The sequence below is a fragment of the Lathyrus oleraceus genome, chromosome 2 (genome assembly GCF_024323335.1).
Source record: "Lathyrus oleraceus cultivar Zhongwan6 chromosome 2, CAAS_Psat_ZW6_1.0, whole genome shotgun sequence".
NCBI classification, from domain to species: Eukaryota; Viridiplantae; Streptophyta; class Magnoliopsida; order Fabales; family Fabaceae; genus Lathyrus; species Lathyrus oleraceus.
Genome location: NC_066580.1, coordinates 116,541,277 through 116,566,358, shown reverse-complemented (window position 1 = coordinate 116,566,358; position 25,082 = coordinate 116,541,277). Strand labels below are relative to the sequence as shown.

The following is a 25,082-nucleotide window of genomic DNA, read 5'->3' as shown; positions in this document are numbered from 1 at the left end:
CTCCCAATAAGAAACTCAGATGAAAACCGTTAACTTCTCCCTTCTGACACATATTAGCCTTCAAAACTGATTCCCTCAAATATGTGGTTGAAGCAACCATGCTGAGATCGGGCAGACACTCCGAGCTGTAGAATAGCAACTGTGACTTGATGGGAATTCTGAGAAAACTGACAATCTCTTCCAAAGTAGGGACCAAAACATAATCCGGGAATGTGAAGCACCTTAATGGAGGGTCATAGAACTGCAGTAGTGTGAAGAGAGCATCATGTTGATCTTTGGAAAGAACCGCGACGAAACTTAGAATTAAACCGTAATCCTCTCGGAATCCTTCTAGAGAACCAGGATCCATTAACTTCATCAGTTGTTGGATGGGCTCCAAACAGACCACCGGAAACTTGTAGGCGACGAGTCTCTTTCTGCCAATATCCATCTTAAGAGAACCAGGAAAAACCCCGACCGGAATCAAGAAGAAGATGTAAACCCCCTAGAAATGGATAAACATGTGTTAAATGATATGAATGCAAATGATGTGATGATGTGAATGCAATGCAGCGGCGTGTCAATCAGGATTGCTGTATCTGCTTGAGCATTTGTCAGGTTGCACTGTCTGAAGAGAAAACCACTGAGGAATATAATACGAGATCAAAGCACTGCTCCAGAAAACCGGGTTGGTTGGAGGTTAAGGTTTCCTGAATTTAGCCCGCCCCTCACTGGTAGGTTCTAAGAACAGAAGTTCGTCAACTTCAGCCCTTCAGTCGCGAATAATACGTTTACCATTGAAGGTTTGGCATTATTACGGAATAAAAGACCTCCACTGACTCCCCTCAACAGGACATCCTAAAGCAAGTTCCCAGTCTCGGGGTCCTCGGATTAATCAGCGAGAATGCGCCCACCAGAGCTAACATAATCACGTCTCGGAGGAGAGGCCTCGACTGAGTTCTCGGGAAATGGTCACCAGAGTCGACAATTTCTAGGGGAATATTATGTCGTTACGGAACATCCGTAGGACATAGTATATCCAAGAGAAACCTCGTCTGGGTGTGGTTCTTCACGAACGACTTAACGCAGCAACATGCCACGCAAGCCTCATGAACATCCACTCTAAAACCTGTGTGTACACTCAAGCCTGGGTAATGGGCTTATCTCTCGTAGAACACCTCATCCCAACAAACAAACAAACAGCAGCAGATACAGCAAACATATGTACATGAATGCAATTAGGCAAATAAGTAACTGCACAAAAGAATGAACACTCAATAAACAAGAAAACACACAAGCTAGGAGGGACTCGCTTAGGGAAGATGGACCAGCAAGAGGTCAACTTCTAAAGTCCCCAGCAGAGTCGCCAGCTGTCGCAACCTGAAAAAATACAGTGCGAAAAAAAAACAACCGGCGAAGAAAAAAGACAGGAGAGTCGCCACCGTGCGTTATTTATCCCAAAGGAGGGAAAGGAAACGCTCGAAGTAAACCTGAAAATAGGAAAGAAAAAGACAAGGTCTCGCAACCAAATCTTGGGTTCGGGAGTCGGTTATGCGAAGGGAAGGTATTAGCACCCCTACGCATCCGTAGTACTCTACGGGATCCACTTATGCGGTTTCTGTTTAAAGGGTGTGGTTTTGCCTAATGTGCTATTTACTAAAAAGGTTGAGAGAAATGACTCGCGCGGATGTCGCATCCACTGCATACGTACCTCATCTGAATATGAGAATCAGAGTCTTCGTAGCTCGGCTGACCTATGGGTTGGGGGTAATTGTGCTCGCTAAGACATCGCGTCTTATGCCTACGTATCTCATCTGGAATGAGAATCAGAGCAAGCCGTAGTTCGACTAACTACGGGGTTATGGATTATGTTACGGGGTGAACAACGTTACTACGCAATCTACCGGATGCTCGACCTTTGGAGACTTACTCGCCTGTAGTAGAAGGAGTAAACGTGTTGCTTTAGGTTTTAGGTTTTGTTTGCGTTGTAGGAACGCGCATGCAAAGAGGAAGTCCTAGGCGGAGGAACAGTGCTACCTAAATTGGCATGCAAACGGGAGACTATGCGAAGCCTCGCATCCTATGGGGAAACAATCACATCACACAAAACATATATCTTGAAATAGAAAAAATGCCACCAAGGGGCTCAAACATTGCCTCCTATCGAGGTCTTCCAGCTAAGAAACAGTAGAAATAAAAGGGAAGAAGTAAAATACCACACGGATCAAGATCCGAAGTTACAGCAATTAAAGGATAAGCGACCCTGAGATTCTCCCAAGCTGATGCCATCAAAGAAAACCAATCAGTACGGGAAATCGGAATAAACCTCCGGAGGGTATCCCTGCGAGAATATGTGAGCCCTCACAAAAACTCAACAAAAGGGGTTAGGCAAGCAGGATGAAATCAAAAGATAACAAGGCCATGGCAACACAAAGAACAGGTTAGAACAAAACGGAATAAAAGCAGATACTGTCACATTCGCGACTGCTTCGCCTAGCGAAAGCCTAGCGAAGCTTCGCTGCGTGCTCGCCTAGCGAAGCGGCTAGCGAGCACCTGCGGGATTTGGATTTCCCATTGGTACCTGCACGATGTTAAAGATTCCAGATCCTGTTAAAATTGGAAGGCAAGGCCGGATTGGCGAAGTAACGTTTAGGGTTTGCGCGGGGCGGAATGAACTTCTCAGGGCTGCCCGAAGGTTGCTGCAGAGTAGTTCCTAGGTTTGAAACTCCACGTGAACTCCAAGTCTATTTCTCAGGGAATTTCCAAGTGTCTGAAACCCTACTGAAACTCTTATATTTATAGCTGATTTTCGTGGACTTGTGGGCTTGGAATGAGGGAGACCCAAGTCCAAAATAATTTGTTATATTTTAATTATTTATTTAATTTTTTATTTTTTATTTTTTATTTTTTTTTTTGGAAAAAATGAAGGGTAAATTTTGGGGTATTACACATTGCTCACAAAAGCTGGAATAGTTAATCAACCATTTACGAGACAGGAGCATATCGTTATTCGAACATGTGTTGCTGCGTCAACCGGCATTGCTATAACCGGTAATAAATTGATTGTATTGATGCAGAGACTCTGTGAAATGAATTTATTTGAACACTCTAGTTTACATGTTGTTGATTTTAAATTAAAATAAAATTATTTTTATCACTTTTTAAGAAAAATATTTTATTGTTACTTTTTGTGTAAAAAAAGTGAAATATTCTTAAAACTTATAGGTTGAAGATGATGTTGTTAGTTTAAGGTTGAAGATGATGACGTTAAATGTGATGTTGCTAGTTTAAGGTAGAAAATGATGTTGTTAAATGTTTAAAACTTTTTTAAAATATCCAGATTTTTAATTAAAATAAAATTAAGGTTATTACTTTTTCATAATTTGTTGTTAATTTTTGTGTCAAAAAAGTGAAATATTTTGAAGTTATATAGGGTGAAGATGATGTTGTTTGTTTAAGTGAAATAGTCAGCTCGGTGCTTCAACCACATGAAGTTTGTAGGTTAGGGAGAATGTGTCATAACTGATTCAATCTCATATGGTGTATGTTACTGAGAATCCTGAATTATGATTCTGTTTTTGCTATAAAGTTTTAGTTCACTAGTTTTGGTGGAAATAGGTTGAAGGTGTATTGTTGATCCAATGCAGTCATTTGAAAATCCATAGGTTCAAAACATTAATACTTATAGGTGAAGCTTTCAAACAGTTCCATAACATGATATTACCACAGTTTCATATGTACTTTTTAAAGTTTATAAGTGCAACTGATTTGGGAACACCATGTCATAACATGAATGTTGTGCCCATTTTCACCATGGGATAAAGATAACTTTGTGTCAAACTGAAAATGTGTTAAAGGCTTTAAATTATGAATAGTCATAAGATGGATGATTTGTTATAAAAAAAAAAGTAAGAATTTGTATTGCTTAGTTAAACATAAAACTGCAGTTCCCTGTACCATAGTGTTCACCAACTTTGTTTACTGCTTGAATTCTTAGTTTGGTAAATATTTGATATTTGATTTCCTTGTACAGGTGGATTTGGTAGTTACTTGTTTGGAATGAGTCCATCCATTGCAATACAAAATTCAGATTCAAGCAGTCCAATAGATACTAAGATTCCTGCTTTAGGATGGATGATTTCATTTCTATTTGCTGTTAGTTTTCTTGGCCTCTTTTTAGCGGTTCCACTCCGAAAGGTACACTAACTAATTGTGTCAATATGAAAACTCCGTTGCTTCGATGTTTGATTGATTGTTTGAATGCAGCCATTTGAAATTTTGTTTTAATGTTGCTTGTTGCAGCTTCTTATTGTTGACTTGAAATTGCCATTTTCAAGTGCTACTGCAACAGCAGATCTTATCAGTGGTTACCATACAACAAAAGGGGCCAGACTAACAAATGAGAAAATACAAACACTTGGAAAATACCTCTCTTATAGCTTCGCTTGGGGATTCTTCCAATGGTTTTTCACTGCGGGTGAAGGTTGTGGATTTGGAAACTTCCCAACATTTGGTCTAGAAGCATATAAAGAAATGTAAATCACTCTCTATATTTTAATATTCATAAGAAAATAACTATGTTACTAGCATAATAAACTAAAGGATATGAATATTTCCTGAAACTAAAACCTCTACCTTTGCAACTTTGTTAACTTGTGTTATTTATTTATGTACATCTTAATAGGTTCTATTTTGATTTTTCTGCCACCTACGTGGGAGTTGGGATGTTGAATCAATATATAAATAATATATCCCTTCTCATTGGTGGAATTCTTTCATGGGGTATCATGTGGCCTTTCATTGAAGCTAAAAGAGGAGTATGGTACCCTGCGAATCTACCTAAAACCAACTTAAGTGGTTTTGGAGGTTACCAAGTAAGTCATCTTTGGACCTTTCTAATTTATTCTTATTTTGAATTGTAGGCATATATAATTATTGAGATTTAAAGTGAAAATCAATTTTATATTATATATCCATTAAACTTTTGCATCCTATAATATAAGCTCGAATGCAATTGGATTAGAACAATATCTATTTGGACATATTATGATGATGTAATAAATTTTTATTGATACATTCCTTTGGTTGCCTAATTGTATATTCTTTGAATCACAGATTTTCATACCCGTAGGAATGGTTCTTGGTGATGGCTTATACCACTTTGTGAAAGTTTTAGGCCATACTCTTATGTGTTTGTATTCCGAGTGGAATGAAAAAGAAAAAGGAGTACAATCTAGTGAACCAAATGCTCATCTCCTTCAGGTAGATTCCTCCGACAATAAGCAAACAAGCAAAATGTTTCTCAAGTATCAAATCACCTACTGGTTTGCAGTGTTAGGCTATGTCATCATTTCAATCCTCTCAATCATCATTATCCTCCACATTTTCCATCAATTGAAATGGTATTACATAGCTGCATTTTATATCATTGCACCAGCAATAGTATTTTGCAATGCCTATGGTTGTGGGCTAACTGATTACTCTCTTGCATCAACCTACGGAAAATTGGCCATCTTGACTATTAGCGCTTGGGTAGGCTCTTCTTCTAAAGGTGGAGTCACGGCAGGTTTAGTAGCGTGTGGTGTCATGATGAGTATTGTATCCACAACTTCTGATATGATTCAAGACTTCAAAACAGGTTATATCACATTAACTTCTGCAAAATCCATGTTTCTGAATCAAGTTATTGGAACAGTAATGGGATGTCTGGTATCGCCCCATGTGTTTTCTTTCTTTTCTATTGGCAATACCATTTTATATTGGAAGCTATTACACCATTGATATGTGTGTTGGAAATTTAATAATGGTTGTTTGGAAGATTCGCCATAAGACTAAAGCTGAAACATTTGGATTTGTTGTTGCTTCTGGTTTGATTTGTGGAGATGGAATTTGGTCAATTCCCAGTTCTTTTCTTGCTCTTTCTAAAGTGAAGCCACCTATATGCATGAAGTTTTTATCTAGAGGTGAAAATGCTAGATATATTAGATTCTGAAAAACTGTAAGTTGAAAGCATTTTTTAATTGTATTTAGTTGCCACTTTCAATAAACCAGCTATTGTAACATACAGCAATATGTGCGGAAAATAAAAACAAGAACCATTTCGCTTTTTTACATTAATTTGTATGGTTAAAATATTGATTGCGTTATCCTTGTTGTCACAAAAAGTACAGATTGACCAAGAATATGCATGAGCAAAGCAACACTATTGTGACACAAAAGAATAAGTAAGAGAAAATCATGTTCGTTTCTTCTATCTACAATTTAATTAGAGAGCTATTTTAGATGCTCATGAAACTTCTGGAATTTACATGAATAATTAACTTTTGTACCACACTCTAATAACAAAAAAACAAAACCCTCTATTACACATCTTGTTTTATATGATTATTCTGTTTTTAAATTCCTCTATTTTTTGAAATCCTAATTTAATCTTTTTAGCCAATACGTTGTTAGCTTATTACTCATTTTATACTTTTTTTATGCAATTGGACTTGACTTTTTGAAATCCTACTATCTACTTGGATTTGGTTGTAATTCGTCCTAGTCTATTGTTTATTGTTTGAAAGAGATGTCATGTACATGTTTATTTTTATGGTTGCTAGTTTTTAGATATGTAATAACATGACATATTAGAAGGAAACAGTGGTTGCCATATTGTTTTCAAGTTTGTACCAGTTTTTTTATACTCAAGTTATTTAGAACACCATCAATTTTGAGAAATTTATTTGGGTGACACTATTTATTTTAATGTACTTTGTTTGAGAAATTTATTTGGGTGACACTATTTATTTAGAACATCTTTCTCCGCTGGATACATATTGAAGTAAGATGATTACTGTTGACGAAGACAGAGTGGATGCGACCCCTGATCTGAAAAATGCTCCAGTCGGGGCTGATTGTCTGCCAGACAGTGATCTCTCTGATTCCAGAGTAGAGCCCGGTGCTGGAGTGCCTACTTCTGAATTACAGGCTTCTGATGGTGATGCAGATGGAGGGACAACCAATCATGAGTTGGACAACACTATAGAACCTCCTAATAACAAGCCAGAGAATTCAGAATCACTGGCCAATGAACAGTCGAACAATGTCGATGCCTCAGACAACAATCAGCAAGTTAATTATGAGGCACCACCCAGCAATCCATCAATCGAGTCTGAAACACCCTCTGAGAATCAGCCTGTTAGTTCTGAGGCTACTCTTGACCAGAAGTTCTATGCTGAGGTTAATTCCGAGGAGATTCCAAATGATGGTGGGGTTGTAGTATCTGAAATGCAGCACAGCAATGAGGTGGCTTTGCCAGAAACTCAGCATAGCAATGGAATGGTTATATTTGAAACACAGCAAAGCAATGAGGTGGTCATGTCTGAGGAACAGACCATCAATGATGTGGTCATGACTGAAGCCATGACTGAAAATGAGTTGGCCATTCCACAATTGATTCCAACCATCACCTTTCCCATCCTGAAGAAACTCACTCTCATAACCATCACTTTGCTGATTTCCATATGATTCCTGAAGATCACCTGCCTCAACCTGAATCTCTACCCAGTTGTGAATTTACCACTGCCCATTTTCCGGCCACCGATGCTCAATTCTCGCTCCACCACGCCTTCGGTAACGTTCTTGTGTTCTTCATCCTGATCCTGATCGGTGTTCTCGCTTTCTCGATCCGTCTCTTCTCCGTCTCTTCTCCGTTATAAAGTATGAGAGCGTTATTCATGAATTCGATCCTTATTTCAACTTATTTCAACTACAGAGTCACTCAGTTTTTGTCAAAGAATGGCATATATGATTTCTGGAACTGGTTTGATGACCGAACTTGGTATCCCCTTGGCCGTGTCATTGGCGGGACTGTCTATCCTGGTTTGACCTTGACAGCAGGCACCTTGTGGTGGGTATTGAATTCCTTGAACATACCTCTCTCGGTTGAAACTGTTTGTGTTTTTACAGCACCTATATTCTCAGCCTTTGCCTCGTGGGCAACTTATCTATTAACGAAGGAGGTTAAGGGTTCCGGAGCTGGCTTGACAGCAGCACTTTTTTGGCTATGGTCCCATCATATATATCTCGATCTGTGGCAGGAAGCTATGATAATGAAGCTGTTGCTATATTTGCTTTGATCTTCACTTTCTATCTCTATATTAAGACGCTGAATACATGGTCCCTCTTTTATGCCACTTTGAACTCAATAGCATACTTCTACATGGTTTGCTCATGGGGAGGATACACTTTTATCATTAACTTTATTCCAATGCATGCACTATTATGCGTTGTAACTGGCCGCTATTCTTCTCGACTGCATATGCACCTTTTGTTATATTGGGCACACTATTGGCCTCACTGGTACCTGTTGTTGGATTTAATGCTGTAATGACATCCGAGCACTTTGCATCATTTCTGGTTTTCATTCTCATCCACGTGGTGGCTCTTGTATACTATATTAAAGGAATACTGTCACCAAAAATGTTCAAAGTAGCCGTGACACTTGTTGTTTCTGGTGGCCTGGCGGTATGTTTTGCAATGATAGCAGTACTTATTGCAATGGTTGCTTCAAGCCCAACAATGGGATGGGTTGGAAGAAGTTTAAGTCTATTAGATCCTACTTATGCAAGCAAGTACATACCAATCATTGTTAGTGTTAGTGAGCATCAGCCGCACCAAGGCCAAACTAGCATCATTGCCTCATGTCGCAGCTTGGTTAATTCATTACAACATATCCATTGTGTCGGCTTATTGTGTTCTGCAGTTTCCATTCATGTTGATGGTTATGATTGTCATGTGAAGCTACCATCGTGGACTTGTTCGTCTGCAATAATGCTTGGTGCAATGTTCGTCATTTCGTTCGTGGCCTTGTTTGCGTTTGCAGCTCGGCTTGCGTTCCGGTTTCTCAGCAACTATTTTACAGCTTGGAAGGCTAGCAAGATTCTCTACCTTCTCGTGTATAATTCAAAAGAGGGCAAGTATGTCTCCAAAAATCAGATCAGAGTAACACAAATGATGGACCTTTAGTTTCAAGACAGGATATTCAAGAAAAGAGCATGTTTGGACCTGCTGCTCATGGTATAAATAGTAGAGTCAATGTGGAAAACTTGCAGCAAATGAATTACGAGCAAAGAATTGTATCAATGCAAGATTTTAGCGGGAGACAAGAACTAGCTGGATCTTCAGAGCTATCATCACAAGACAAGATAGTGCAGGTTCCTCCTTCACAGAACGTAGCTACACTAGATCCAACTGAAGAGAAGATTTTGTTTGGCTCAGATGATAGCCTGTGGGATGGATTTGGTACAAATATAAGTGACATTAATATGCTGGATGGTACAGATAGTTCTAGTGGATTTCCATCCCTTCAGAGTGGGAGTTGGAGTGCGCTTATGCAGTCTGCTGTAGCGGAAACATCTAGTAGTGACATGGGTATCCAGGAGGAGTGGAGTGGTCTAGGTTTTCGGAATATGGGACAGTTATCTGGAAATGAGCAACCTTCAACTACTGATGGCAGCAAACAGCAATCAGTTTGGGCTATCAGTAACTTGCAAACACCTTCCAATTCAAATTCAAGACCTTTTATTCAGCCGCGATGATGACGATGCAAGGCCTTGGTTCAAATGATTTCTGTTGGTTTTCTCTTTGAGAGATGCGATATTTGGGAAATGTGATGCCTTGGTTAGCCAGTTAAATGAAATGTGATGCGATATTTGGGAAGGTCGTGTTACCGATTGGCTATTTGTCTTGGCTTTCACATATTCATGATGATGTTACCGGTATCGGTCAATGCTGTTTCGTTGGAAATGTTTTGGCACTTTCCAAGTTAACACTCATGCAGCGAGTTTGATTTACCTGTTATGACTGCGGTGACTGGATGATTGGTTGGCGCAACTGTCAGCTCCGTTTCTGTTATGGACTCCCAACTTCGAATTGCTAACAGTTGAATTAGCTGGCTTGGTAATTGCACCAAAATAAGTTGTCGCTCTGGAACTCGTAATCTTGTACACCGAGTCAAGCTCATGTGTAGTGGATTCTTCATCAGCATTATGACCATGAGTAACTACTATGCTGTACATCCATAGAAGCACAGACTCCCCGGTGGTTCGGTTGCCATGGTACTGATTAGAATTGCTGCTACCTCTCGGTTGTTGTGTTGGCTTCTGTTAAGAATATGTTATCAATCAATTAGTATTGATTGATATTCAATTAGTCATAACTGTAATTGATATTATTTCCTATTGTATATTCCCTATTTGCATATAAATATACACCATGTGTGATCATATTAGACACACAGAGATACAATTACAATATGGTATCTAGAGCTGGTTGACCTACTGTCTTCCACAAAATAAAAATAATTTTTTTTTCTTTTTCTTTCCGGCCACCCACAGCGCCGCCGCCGTCTCCGCCGCTCCTGTCGACTTTTCGGCGAGATTCCTATACGCCGGAATCGTCTCCTACAGATCGGCCAGATTCACTGCCTTCCGCCGCCGCACGCGTCCGCACACGTCTCTCCTTCATCGCACGTGAATCTCACGCGCCGGACAATCAGCCGCGCATCCGCTGCCCCCAGCCGTCGCCGTTTTTCCAGATCTGCTCTCGGTTTTTCATTCCGAGCCATCAAATATCATGGGAGATACCGATTCCATCATGTTCACTAAAATTCCACTTATTCCGTGTGAGAAACTGACCGGAACAGCCAACTACAACATATGGGCTGGTGCTGTCAAGATGTGGTTTCACGGTCAGGGATATAAGGATCACTTAACTACAAAAGCCGATACTATTCTCGCCGCCAAACGCGATAAGTGGAAACAAACCGATGCTTCTCTATGCACTGTGTTATGGTTTTCCATAGCAACTAATCTCCAAGCACAGTACCAAGCCTATACCACTTGCTACGAGGTTTGGGAAAAGGCCAAGAAAGTCTTCTCAAATGATGTCCATAATCTTTACAGTGTCATCACCAAACTCCGCTCTTTGAAATTGTAGAATATGGATATGCAAGGCTATCTGACTCAGCTTGACGCGTTAAAGACAAATTTCACAACCTTAATGCCCTTTACAAAAGATGCAACAACTTATGCTGAACAACAAAGTAAGTATTTCATGGTCATGGCACTTGCTGGACTGCCATCTGAACTTGATTCCGTTCGGAATCAGATTTTATCAGGTACCAACGTTCCTAACTATGAAGCAATTAGTGAACAATTGTTACGCTTGGCTACACCTCATGCTTTTGGACCGGTCCCTACTTCCTCTCCCACTGAATCATCTGCTCTTGCTTCCCACTATCACGGTCGTGGTGGACGAACCGGTGGACGTCAAAGTATTCGTTGTAACTATTGCAATCGTTACGGTCACATTGAAGCCGATTGTCGTACAAAGGCAAGAGAACAACAACGACAACCACGGATCGCTGTTGTTGCTCAACCGGATATCACTAAAGATGTCACTATTCCCGCCGCTGATTACAATGATTTCCTCCAATACAAAGCAGCCCATCAACAATCATCATCTGCCGCTGTTGCTCAGTCGGGTAATCCTGTAGCTTTTGTCTCTACATCTTCACTTGGTCCTTGGGTCCTTGACTCTGGTGCATCTGATCATATGACTGGTAATAAATCTCTTTTATCTCATTTGTCTTATTCTGATTCTTTGCCTTCTGTCACTGTGGCGGATGGTTCTAAAGCCAAAGTTCAAGGCCTTGGTCAGGCACATCCACTTCCAAACTTGTCTTTAGAGTCTGTCCTTTACATTCCTGGTTGTCCCTTTAATCTAATATCTGTTCACAAGCTTATTCGTACTCTTGATTGTTCAGTTCTTTTTAATGCTAATTCTGTTCATATCCAGGATCGACGTACAGGACGGACGATTGGAGCAGGGAGTGAAGCTGGAGGATTATATCATCTTTCTCCACCGGTGGCATGTGCTTCTATTGCTTCTCAAGAACTCACACATCAACGTTTGGGTCACCCTAGTCAAAATAAAATGCGTCTTTTAGTTCCTAGTCTTTCTAAGCTTTCTTCTTTTGAGTGTCAGTCCTGTCAATTAGGCAAACATACTCGTAGTACTTATTGTCAACGAGTAAATAAAAGTGTTGCATCACCTTTTGCTTTAGTTCACTCTGATATTTGGGGTCCTAGTCGTGTGAAGTCTACTTTAGGATACTATTACTTTGTAACGTTCATCGACGATTACTCACGATGCACTTGGTTATTTCTAATGAAAAATCGTTCAGATGTTTTCCGTATATTCCAAGAGTTTTATGCTGAAATTAAAAATCAGTTTAATACTACCATTAAAATTTTACGCACAGATAATGCTCGTGAATATATGTCATCCCAGTTTCAATCTTTTTTAACATTACAGGGAATTATTCACCAATCATCATGTGCTCATACACCACAATAAAACGGTGTTGTTGAACGGAAGAATCGTCATTTAGTTGAAACTGCACGGACTCTTCTTCTTCACCACAATGTACCCTCTCGTTTTTGGGGTGATGCTCTCCTCACCGCATGTCACCTTATCAACCGAATGCCTTCCTCGGTCCTTCAAGATCAGATTCCATACTCTATCTTGAATCCGGAACACGATCTCTACCCCATTCCCCTTCGTGTGTTTGGTTGCACATGCTTTGTTCATGATCTTAATCCAGGTAAAGACAAACTTTCCGCTAAATCTCTCAAATGTATTTTTCTAGGCTACTCACGTATATAAAAGGGATATCGTTGTTTTTGTCCTCAACTTCAACGGTATATTGTCTCTTCCGATGTAACATTTTTTGAAGGTTCTCCTTTTTTCTCTGCCTCTTCGTCCTCCCAGGAGATTTGTAATTTAGATGATCAAGATATCCCTTCTGTCATCCCCACACCCATTAAACCTCCTTTGCAGGTATATCAGCGACGCACAACGCGTCCATCGGCAGTTAGAGATGATATTGATCCACCAGCACCATCTCCTACTCCAATTGTTCCTCCAGCTACGTCACCTGAACTTGACCTTCCAATAGCATTACGAAAAGGTATTCGATCTCATAATCCAAATCCTAAATATGTCTGTGCTTTAAATTATGACCGTCTATCTACTTCCTATGTTTCTTTTGTGTCTCCTTTGGATTCTGTGTCTATTTCTAAGTCTACAGGTGAAGCTATGACTGATCCCAATTGGCGTCAGGCGATGGTGGAAGAAATGACTGCATTGCATTCAAATAACACTTGGGACATTGTTCCTTTACCTCCAGACAAAACTACAGTGGGCTGTCGATGGGTTTATACAGTGAAAATTGGACCAGATGGTCAGATTGATCGTTTTAAAGCTCGTTTGGTAGCCAAGGGATACACACAAATATTTGGCCTTGATTATGGTGACACCTTTTCTCCAGTGGCCAAGATTAGTTCAGTCCGTCTCTTCCTTGCATTGGCTGTTATTAATCATTGGTCGCTTCATCAGTTGGATATTAAAAATGCATTCTTACACGGAGAATTGGAGGAGGAAGTGTATATGGATCAACCTCCAGGTTTTACTATTCCTGGTAATTCAAGATTTGTTTGTCGGCTCAATCGATCTCTTTATGGGCTAAAACAATCTCCACATGCTTGGTTTGGTCGCTTCAGCTCTGCCTTGATATAGTTTGGTATGACTAGATGTGAAGCAGATCATTCTGTTTTCTTCCTTCACTCTTCCAACGGACAACACATCTTTCTTGTGGTTTATGTTGATGACATTGTTATCACTGGAGACGATACAGACGGTATTCAGCGACTCAAAACTCATCTTTTCAAAAACTTTCAGACAAAAGATTTGGGTCCATTCAGATACTTCTTAGGTATTGAGGTTGCACAGTCCTCATCAGGCATTGCAATTAACCAACGTAAGTATGCATTAGACATCCTAACTGAAACTGGTATGCTTGACTGTCGTCCGATTGATACTCCTATGGATCCCAATGTCAAGCTTCTTCCGGGTCAGGGGGAGTTGTTGAAAGACCCGGGAAGATATCGACGTCTAGTGGGTAGACTCAATTATCTTACCGTCACCAGACCGGATATTACTTTTGCAGTGAGTATTGTGAGTCAATTCCTTAATGCTCCTTGTGATACTCATTGGAATGCCGTTATTCGGATTCTCAGATATATAAAGAATGCACCAGGAAAAGGCCTATTATATGAAGATAAGGGTGATGCTAAAATCACTTGTTACTCAGATGCAGATTGGGCAGGATCACCGTCGGATAGGAGATCCACTTCTGGATATTGTGTTCTTATTGGAGGAAATATGATCTCATGGAGAAGCAAGAAACAAAACACAGTTGCATTATCTAGTGCTGAAGCTGAATATCGGGTTATGGCAGCAGCCTCAAAAGAATTTGCTTGGCTTAAGAATTTGCTCTCAGAACTTAGGTTCGGTGACCTTCAGAACACAAAACTCATATGCGACAATCAAGCGGCACTCCACATTGCGTCCAATCCGGTTTTCCATGAACGGACCAAGCACATAGAAATAGATTGTCACTATGTAAGAGACAAGGTACTGTCGGGAGAAATAACCACGGAATTTGTCAAATCTGAAGATCAATTGGCTGATATGTTTACCAAGTCTCTCAAGGGTTCTCGAGTGAATTATATTTGTAACAAGCTCGGATCATACAATATATACGATCCGGCTTGAGGGGGAGTGTTAAGAATATGTTATCAATCAATTAGTATTGATTGATATTCAATTAGTCATAACTGTAATTGATATTATTTCCTATTGTATATTCCCTATTTGCATATAAATATACACCATGTGTGATCATATTAGACACACAGAGATACAATTACAATAGCTTCGACGACTGCAGGATGCATTGCCAAGTCTATGAAGGTGGTTGCTGTTTCGATACATTAGTGATAATGCTTGAACGCTGTTTGTTGTGGTTGCAGCTTCTGCTTCGTTTTGGTTGCGCACTTGTCCTGGATGGTAGCAGATGTCGCGTGGTATGCTGTGTTTGTCGCGTGCGAAGTTCGGCGCTCAAACGAAAATGTTAATCCTAATTTCCATATAGCATGAGAATCCTTTGATTTTGATGGATCACCTTCATTTCCTGAGTGCTTACTAATCTGGAAGACCTAAGTAATGGTTGTTGGAACTTCTTCCTCATATGGTCTATATGCGATGGCGGCACAACCCGGCCTAACAGGAGCCATGTACAACAGGTTAACATTTTATATGCGAGTTATGATTGCTGATTATGGAATTCACACGCTGAAATTGGCATTGAACTGTTTGATTGCTGCCGGTTATAGCCGCGAACTGGTGTCTCGGCTGCGTTTGTTGCAGGACTATTTTTGGAAGGGGGTTCTGTTATGAGAAGACTTATCTCCATTATGTTCTGATAAGCATGGTTTAGAATGAAGCTCTATCATATCATCAAATGCAGGTTGAGAAGGAAGAGACACTAGAGAGAATTTGGTTTTCCAAAAGGCATGACCGCAAAGCTCAGGCCACTGTATTCTTTCGGCTGGATCTTTGACCAACAGAGAATTAAGTAAATTGACAAAAGGCCGACTTGGATTTCCAGGGAGAGGTGGAGTCGGGTCTGAAATGATGGATTTTACAAGGTGAGATACAGGGGGCCTATCAAATAAAAGTTACTACAAGTGCCCTGGCCTTGTTGCTAAACAGCAGACACAGTGAACTGGAAAAAATTGAAGTTCAAGGTCATCTGATTAAGTCTGGCACAGGAATAACCACAAAATCGAAAGCTAAATCAGCTCCAGATCAGTGGGCTTTACTGGCAGATGCGTTAACTGAAATACAAGAACAAGTTTTGGCTGGCGAAGATGAGGATAGTGATTGGGAAGAAGTTCAAACAGATGGCATTGAAAGTGATAAAGAATTTCTTCATTCAGTGTCGGCTCTGGGAAAACCGTCATATGAACATCTTGAAGCAATGGCCAAAGTATTTAATGAGGATCAAGATGATCAATATGAAGATGACCTTTTAAATGTCGCGGATCCTCTTAATCAGATAAATCTGGTAAATTACCTTGTGGATTTCTTTGCTAACTTCTCACAGTCTGACAGACAACTTAGATCATATTTGCAAGAGCTTGACTCAGCCTCAACAAAATGCAATTCAAATGATATTGCTGATGATGAGAATTTGGACGCTGAAGATAACCACAACCAAATCAGAAATGTTTTTGGGACAAATGTTGATAGAGAAATGACCAATAGATCTCAAACCACTCTCTCCGATCTCCTCTCACCCAACGAATGGCCACAACTGCAGTAGGCGCAGCATTTCTCCTGCTGCTACTTCTCCCCTTCTGCATCTCTATCTCCCAACCGATCTCCGATTCTCACCGATCCGCCGCTTCCAACCTCTTCACCGAAATCTCTCCGAGTTTAGAAGATGCGTATGAGGCACTGAGAGTTTTTGAGATTCTTTGAATTGAGAAGAAGCCGATTGTTACCAAAGACACTTTTAAGAAAGTGTTGGAAAATCTAGGCTCATCTTCTTCCCCTCTTAAGGATGTGTTCTATGCGTTGAAAGTTAATGGCATATTAAAATGCAAAGTTGATGATGCGGTTTTCAAGGATATTGCCTCAAGACTTAAAGCCACTGTCCATGATGCAAGTACTTTGCTTGACGTATACTACTCAGTAGGAAGTTTGGCTCTTATAAAGGATCAGGCTTCAAATGTTGACGTTCTTCTAACTGATGCTAATGGTGTTTTTCATTCAATTAAGGCTCTAAACCAAAGTGATGGAAGATGGCGCTACAGCTCAGACAACCCAGATTCTAGTACCTATGCTGCTGGATTAGCTCTTGAAGCTCTTGGTGGAGTGATTTCATTTGCATCTTCTGAAATCGATCAGAATAAGGTCAGTATAGTAAAAAATGGTATAGTGAAGCTATTTGACAGCATCGAGAAATATGATGATGGAGCATTTTATTTTGATGAGAAATCTGTTAGAGGATCTGAGCATCAAGGTTCTCTTTCCACAACTTCTTCAGTTGTTCGAGGGGTTGCTGCGTTTGCTGCAGTAACTTCTGGGAAAATAAATCTTCCAGGGGATGTAATTCAGGGTTTAGCTAAGTTTTTCCTCGGCATTGGAATCCCAGGAGATGCCAAGGACTTCTTCAATCAAGTTGAATCATTATCCTTTTTCGAGAGCAACAGAATTTCCATTCCATTGATATTGTCACTTCCTGAAACAGTCCATTCATTGACCCAAAAAAAGCCAGCTTAAGGTCAAGGTCAATACAGTTCTTGGTTCAGATGCACCACCTCTGACAGTTAAGCTTGTCCGAGCTTTTAGCACTGGTGCAAAAAATTCAGCTATTATTGAAAGCAAGGAGCTTCAGTATGACCAAGAAAGTGGACTTCATTTCTTGGATACCCTCCTAGAAAATGTTGATGTGGGAACATATGTTTTTGTTTTGGAGATTGTTCTACATGATTCTGAAAGTGACAAAGTTTATGCTACTGGAGGCCAAATTCACGTGCCAATATATGTCACCGGCGTTATTAAAGTTGGCAGTGCAGAAATTGCAGTTCTGGTTCCGACCCTTCGGTTAACATATGGAAGGATCATTGTGCGAAACCTCTAAGAAGCGATGTAGATGTGGATCCAGAACCTCTAAACTCAGCAGACAAATTGCACCAACAATCTTCTGCAGCAAAGAAGTTGGATTGATCCTGCAGTATCACTTAATTACTAAGTATATATCTCCTGTTAGCCTTCCGAAATGGAAATGGGCAATTACTATCAGTCTTTTCATAGAATGTTATAGTTTCCCATAGAGACAGGAGATCCAAAGTCCACAATTATGTCCAATTCTGGTTCTTTTCTGGACCGTACTGTTGGTTTTACTGTCAAATGCTCGCAACAAAGAATAGCACACGGAATGCTATAGGAGAGCGATAGTCAACCAAGATGAGAATCAAGTATCTCGAAGCTGCATTGAAACAAGACATGCAAGTCTTCGACACTGAGGTTCGAACTTCGGACGTTGTTTTCGCAATCAATATTGATGCTGTCATGGTCCAGGATGCCATTAGTGAGAAGTTGAGATATTTCATTCACTACATGGCTACTTTTGTTTCTGGTTTTGTTGACGGATTCACAGCTGTTTGGAAATTGGCTTAGGTTACTCTCGCTGTAGTTCCTATGATAGTCGTAATCAGAGACATTCATACCACAATTTTGGGAAGCTCTCTAGTAAGGGCCAAGAAGCTCTTTCTCAAGCTGGCGACATCGTAGAGCAGACGGTTGTTGGCGAGTCTCGAGCACTACAAGGCTACTCATCATCCTTGAAGGTTGCACAAAAGCTTGCCTTCAAAGATCAAGTCAATTCAGCATTAGAACCCTTGTGGCATGAACTTAAGCTGTTGCATAAGCAAGCAGAAAAATACCCAGACTTGGAATGCCGAACGAATCTCAGATTACACTTTCAAAGGGAACGACACTGGAAGCCAAACAAAATACACTGTCGTAAATAAGCTCATTTACCAACGGTGAAATATTGAGTAGAGGGAAGAGGGACCACAAACTGAATATGGACAAAATTCAAATTAATCGTTCATCATTTTCTTTAACTTATTAATTTTAGAAATAATATTGTATTTTAATTACAAATTAATCGTAACGTATTTTTATCATTAGGATTTCTTGGTTTTTTTTAGTGCACCATTTAAGTGTAACCATAGCCAAATCCACTTTACAATTTTCACATCCATATCCAATACTCTTATCCATTCTTACCCATTTACCATATCCAATATCCAAATTATTTTTTACAATTTAACCCATAATCCAAATCCATTTAGAAGATCCACTTAATAATCCAAATCATCATCCAACTATCCTTTTTATATCCAAATCCAATTTCATTTTAATATCCATGATCCAAAATCCGAATTAACCAAATCCATATCCATTAACCATTATCCACATATCCCCTTTACATTTTATTAATATACATTAAACAAAAATAAAGCAAATGAAGAAAGCTGCTAATGGAGGAATAACGGAAAAACGGAAATAGCTGCAAACATAAGCCGGCTAACAACGTCAAAACGCCGGCAATTCAAGCCACAAGACGCACCGCTCAACTGCACCGCATTCAAACTCACAAGCCAAGCTGCTACACCAGAGTCAGCAGTACAGACTAACACTAACCAAGCCTAACAACGGCGACGCCCGCATTGTAAACCAACCACTCCAAACTGCTGCAAAAAGCCAATACAAACCAACAACAGCTGCACTAAGCAAAGACCAAACGCAGCTGCATAAAACCTGCTATGTAAGCCATTCCCAAAACAAAATTCTGCATAATCCAATAAAAATTCTGCATAATCAAAACAAATTTTTTGCATAAAATAAAAATGAAATCTAACAAGAAAAACTTCCCATAACATATTTTATAACCAAAACGGCAAATGGAATTTGAATCGCACAGACGACATCAAAACGCACCAAAGCTACAACTCAAAATGCAAAATGCAAAAGACATAAGCCAAAGCGGAAAACCGCGGTGAAGGAAATCAAATTCAATATTCAAAATCTCTTATAAATACATGATTAACAAGGAATAGTGAGGACTTTTTTTTCAGAACTTCTTCCACTTTTCTTCTACTTCTCTCACCTTCTCCAACTGCTTCTAACTGTCAAAACCACCTCCCTTTCCACTCCACAGCAACTCGACCAATCGCACCATAACTACAACCTTCACCGCGCACAAACTCCTTCAACCTCACCTCTCCGCGTACAACCTTCAACGGAACCACTTCACTTTCCATAACTATATTCATAGTTAACCGAATCGGAAACCGACCACCATCACAACACTCATTTTCTTCAACTGAAACTCCTCTAACCATCTTCAAAAACCTCCTTCACCTGAAATATAAACGATTCCGTAACATCACCGTATCGTGTACGAACGGAGCTATCGCGAAGAGCAATCGGAAGAAGAATCGGATAACAGAAACCAAATTAACAAAAGAGATGGAAAATACCGATTAGCTAGGAGAAGAGAATCACCGGAGTTGAAATCGACGTCGCCAACGAAACCATTGCCTTCGCCGCTCGCATTCGCTTCGTTTTGGTCGGCATTTTTTTCGTTTCATGTTGGTTGAGGAACGTGGAGACAAATGGCTGTTGGAATGAATCGCCTCCGCTGGTGACGAAATCCGGCGCGGCCGAAATCACTGTCGTGGATCGATCTGCGCCTTCGGGAAGAAGCTGAACGCGCCTGAAGGTACCGATGCCATGGTTTTTGTATACTATAATCTAAGCTCGAATGCAATTGGATTAGAACATTAGCTATTTGGACATATTATATTATCTATCCAATTATTGATACATTCCTTTGGTTGCCTAATTGTATATTCTTTGAATCACAAATTTTCATACCCGTAGGGATGGTTCTTGGTGATGGCTTATACCACTTTGCGAAAGTTTTAGGCCATACTCTTATGTGTTTGTACTCCGAGTGGAATGAAAAAGAAAAAGGAGTACAATCTAGTGAACCAAATGCTCATCTCGCTCAGGTAGGTTCCTCCGACAATAAGCAAAATGTTTCTCAAGTATCAAATCACCTACTCGTTTGCAGTGTTAGGCTATGTCATCATTTCAATCCTCTCAATCATCATTATCCTCCACATTTTCCATCAATTGAAATGGTATTACATAGCTGCATTTTATATCATTGCACCAGCGTATTTTGCAATGTCTATGGTTGTGGGCTAACTGATTACTCTCTTGCATCAACCTACGGAAAATTGGCCGTCTTGACTATTAGCGTTTGGGTAGACTCTTCTAACGGTGGAGTCACGGCAGGTTTAGTAGCGTGTGGTGTCATGATGAGTATTGTATCCACAGCTTCTGATATGATTCAAGACTTCAAAACAGGTTATATGACACTAACTTCTGCAAAATCCATGTTTCTGAGTCAAGTTATTGGAACAGTTATGGGATGTCTGGTATCGCCATGTGTTTTCTTTCTTTTCTACATCTCATTTCCTTCAACATATCCGGCACCTTATGATCAAGTTTATAGAAATATGGCAATATTAATGGTTGACGGAGTTCCGGCTTTACCCAATAACTGTCTCATCTTTTCTATTGGTTTTTAGCTGCAGCTATAGTGATTAACCTTATTCGGGACTTAATTGGAACGAAATTCGCCCACTTAATTCCTGTTCCTGTTGCTATGGCAATACCATTTTATATTGGAAGTTATTACACCATTGATATGTGTGTTGGAAATTTAATAATGTTTGTTTGCAAGATTCGTGATAAGACTAGAAAATGAAACCAGAAGCAATAACAAATCCAAATGCTTCAGCTCTAGTCTATCTTGCAAACAAACATTATTAAACTTCCAACACACATATCAATGGTGTAATAGCTTACAATATAAAATGGCATTGCCATAGCAACAGGAACAGGATTTAAGTGGGCGAATTTCTTTCCAATTAAGTCCCGAATAAGGTTAATTACTATGGCTGCAGCTAAAAACCAATAGAAAAGAGTGAGGCAGTTATTGGATAAAGCCGTCAACCGTTAATATTGCCATATTTCTATAAACTTGAGAATAAGGTGCAGCATATTTCTATAAACTCATAAACATGGATTTTGGAAAAGTTAGTGTCATATAACCTGTTTTGAAGTCTTGCATCATGTCAGAAGTGGTGGATGCAATACTCATCATGACACCACATGCTACTAAACCTGTAGTTACTCCACCGTTAGAAGAACCTACCCAAGCGCTAATAGTCAAGACAATCAATTTTCCGTAGTTTGATGCAAGAGAGTAATCAGTTAGCCCACAACCAATGCATTGCAAAATACTATTGTTGGTGCAATGATGTAAAATGCAGCTATATAATAAATACCACTTCAATCGATAGAAAATGTGGAGGATAATGATGATTGAGATGATTGAAATGATGACATAGCCTGACACTGCAAACCAGGAGGTGATTTGATACTTGAGAAACATTTTGGTTGTTTGCTTATGGTCGGAGGAATCTACCTAAGCGAGATGAGCATTTGGTTCACTAGATTGTACTCCTTTTTATGGCCTAAAACTTTCACAAAGTGGTATAAACCATCACCAAGAACCACCCCTACGGGTATGAAAATCTGTGATTCAAAGAATATACAATTAGGCAACCAAAGGAATGTATCAATAAATGGATAGATAATATAATATGTCCAAATAGCTAATGTTCTAATTCAATTGCATTCGAGTTTAGATTATAGTATACAAAAGTTTAATGGATAGATAATATAAAATTGATTTTCACTTTAAATCTGAATAATTATATATGCCTACAATTTAAAATAAAAATAAATTAGAAATGTGGAAAGAGGACTTAGTTGGTAATCTCCAAAACCACTTAAGCTGCTTTTAGGTAGATTCGCAGGGTACTATACTTCTCTTTTAGCTTCAATAAAAGGCCACATGATACCCCATGAAAGAATTCCAACAATGAGAAGGGATATATTGATTATATATTGATTCATCATCCCAACTCCCACATAGGTGGCAGAAAAATCAAAATAGAACCTATTAAGATGTACATAAATAAATAAAACAAGTTAACAAAGTTGCAAAGGTAGAGGTTTTAGTTTCAGGAAATATTCATATCCTATAGTTTATTATTCTAATAACATAGTTATTTTCTTATGAATATTAAAATATAGAGAGTGATTTACATTTCTTTATATGCTTCTAGACCAAATGTTGGGTATTTTCCAAGTGTTTGTATTTGCTGCTTTGTTGTATGGTAACCATTGATAAGATCTGTTGTTGCAGTAGCACTTGAAAATGGCAATTTCAAGTCAACAATAAGAAGCTGCAACAAGCAACATTAAAACAAAATTTCAAATGACTGCATTCAAACAATCAATCATACATCGAAGCAACGGAGTTTTCATATTGACGCAATTAGTTAGTGTACCTTTCGGAGTGGAACCGCTAAAAGGAGGCCAAGAAAACTAACAGCATATAGAAATGAAATCATCCATCCTAAAGCAGGAATCTTAGTATCTATTGGACGGCTTGAATCTGGATTTTGTATTGCAATGGATGGACTCATTCCAAACAAGTAACTACCAAATCCACCTGTACAAGGAAATCAAATATCAAATATTTACCAAACTAAGAGTTCAAGCAGTAAACAAAGGTGGTGAACACTATGGTACAGGGAACTGCAGTTTTATGTTTAACTAAGCAATACAAATTCTTACTTTTTTTTTATAACAAACCATCCATCTTATGAGTATTCATAATTTAAAGCCTTTAACACATTTTCAGTTTGACACAAAGTTATCTTTATCCCATGGTGAAAATGGGCACAACATTCATGTTATGACATGGTGTTTCCAAATCAGTTGCACTTATAAACTTTAAAAAGTACATATGAAACTGTGGTAATATCATGTTATGGAACTGTTTGAAAGCTTCACCTATAAGTATTTATGTTTTGAACCTATGGATTTTCAAATGACTGCATTGGATCAACAATACACCTTCAACCTATTTCCACCAAAACTAGTGAACTAAAACTTTATAGCAAAAACAGAATCATAATTCAGGATTCTCAGTAACATACACCATATGAGATTGAATCAGTTATGACACATTCTCCCTAACCTACAAACTTCATGTGGTTGAAGCACCGAGCTGACTATTTCACTTAAACAAACAACATCATCTTCACCCTATACAACTTAAAAATATTTCACTTTTTTGACACAAAAATTAACAACAAATTATGAAAAAGTAATAACCTTAATTTTATTTTAATTAAAAATCTGGATATTTTAAAAAAGTTTTAAACATTTAACAACATCATTTTCTACCTTAAACTAGCAACATCACATTTAACGTCATCATCTTCAACCTTAAACTAACAACATCATCTTCAACCTATAAGTTTTAAGAACATTTCACCTTTTTTTACACAAAAAGTAACAATAAAATATTTTTTTTTTAAAAGTGATCAACTTAATTTTATTTTAATTTAAAATCAACTACAGTAAACTAGAATGTTCAAATAAATTCATTTCACAGAGTCTCTGCATCAATACAATAAATTTATTACCGGTTATAGCAATGCCGGTTGACGCAGATATGCTCCTGTCTCGGAAATGGTTGATTAACTATTCCAGCTTTTGTGAGCAATGCGGTCCATTTAGAGAAGGGGTAAGGCCAGTTGTAAGCGTAAGCTTCATAACTCCGAACATAAACTAGATTGATAAAACCAAGCTCACAAGTATTGACCTAACGGTAACCTGTTTCTTCCACGTGAGCAGTGTTTGGTTAGAATGTGAAAAGTGAAGTCTTAATTAATTTTGGTCGCTTGTTCAAGACCCGGATCCAGCTAATTGGAGCTTGGTCCCAGGCCCAAGCGATTTCCATGGCTTCACACACCCTCAATCCCTTATTCTCACCCCTATCCCATTGTTCATAATTTAGTTTCTTAACCCCATTAATATTTTGATTAATCTTTAGTTAATTTAATTATAATTCTAGTTTGGTGATTAATCTTAATGCTGGTAGTTAATCTTGATAGGAATTAGGTTAATTCATAGTTTTATTTTTAGAAATATTAGGATTGTCATTAGTTTTATTGATTAGTTAGATTACTTTTTTGATTAATTAGGAATAGTTAGAAGTTAATGTAATCTTATTAGAAATTAGGATTAATCACATTTAGTTTGATCTTAGGATTTTTTAGAATTAATTCAATATTAGTTTAACCATGCCATGATTAGAATAATTAGTCCTTAGGATTTGATAATACACTTTGTTAATTTTAGTCATGTATTGAATAATATAGTTAGATATTGATTTTATAATTATTAGATTTTCTTTCAATTTGACTATTGCATGATGATTTTTCATGATCATGTAGATTAGAATTCAAGTTGTGATTCATATTGTGGATTTCTCATTTATTAATTTTGATTCTAATTGATGCTTAGTTAGATTTTAATCTTTAGAATTAATGTTCACTTTAATTGTCCATTTAATCGATTCATTTGGTTTGTGATCATATTGAATAAATTGAAAATCCCATTTCAATTTAGGTGATGAATGA

General features: G+C 38.6%; 1 protein-coding gene and 2 pseudogenes across 2 annotated transcripts; 2 read left to right on the top strand and 1 right to left on the bottom strand.

The window, feature by feature from the left end:
• LOC127122169 (probable metal-nicotianamine transporter YSL7) overlaps positions 1-21,283 on the top strand; it is a 34,764-nt pseudogene extending 13,481 nt beyond the window's left edge.
• Positions 16,172-17,590, top strand: LOC127118395 (dolichyl-diphosphooligosaccharide--protein glycosyltransferase subunit 2-like; annotated as a pseudogene).
• LOC127118396 (probable metal-nicotianamine transporter YSL11) lies at positions 19,354-24,416 on the bottom strand. Of its 2 annotated transcripts, none has more exons than XM_051048585.1 (6): positions 24,084-24,416; positions 22,938-23,101; positions 22,693-22,832; positions 22,411-22,543; positions 19,986-22,305; positions 19,354-19,866 (listed from the first exon to the last, which is right to left on the bottom strand). In XM_051048585.1, exons 2-5 carry the CDS (start codon positions 23,073-23,075, stop codon positions 22,282-22,284), a joined length of 435 nt encoding a protein of 144 aa, XP_050904542.1. In that variant the 5' UTR covers positions 23,076-23,101; positions 24,084-24,416; the 3' UTR covers positions 19,354-19,866; positions 19,986-22,281. The 2 variants fall into 2 exon arrangements, with proteins under 2 accessions (XP_050904542.1, XP_050904543.1); XM_051048586.1 differs by having other exon boundaries at positions 20,011-22,305.
• Between the last annotated feature and the right edge of the window lie 666 nt (positions 24,417-25,082).

What these genes read in the sequence shown, in the direction of transcription:
- LOC127118396 (XM_051048585.1), bottom strand. Translation starts at nt 23,075, where the DNA reads ATGAGTCCATCCATTGCAATACAAAATCCAGATTCAAGCCGTCCAATA. An exon ending in TAGCGGTTCCACTCCGAAAG is followed by an intron (nt 22,833 to 22,937) that starts GTACACTAACTA and finishes TGCTTGTTGCAG; the next exon opens with CTTCTTATTGTTGACTTGAA. An exon ending in TTATTGAAGCTAAAAGAGAA is followed by an intron (nt 22,306 to 22,410) that starts GTATAGTACCCT and finishes TTTAAATTGTAG; the next exon opens with GCATATATAATTATTCAGAT.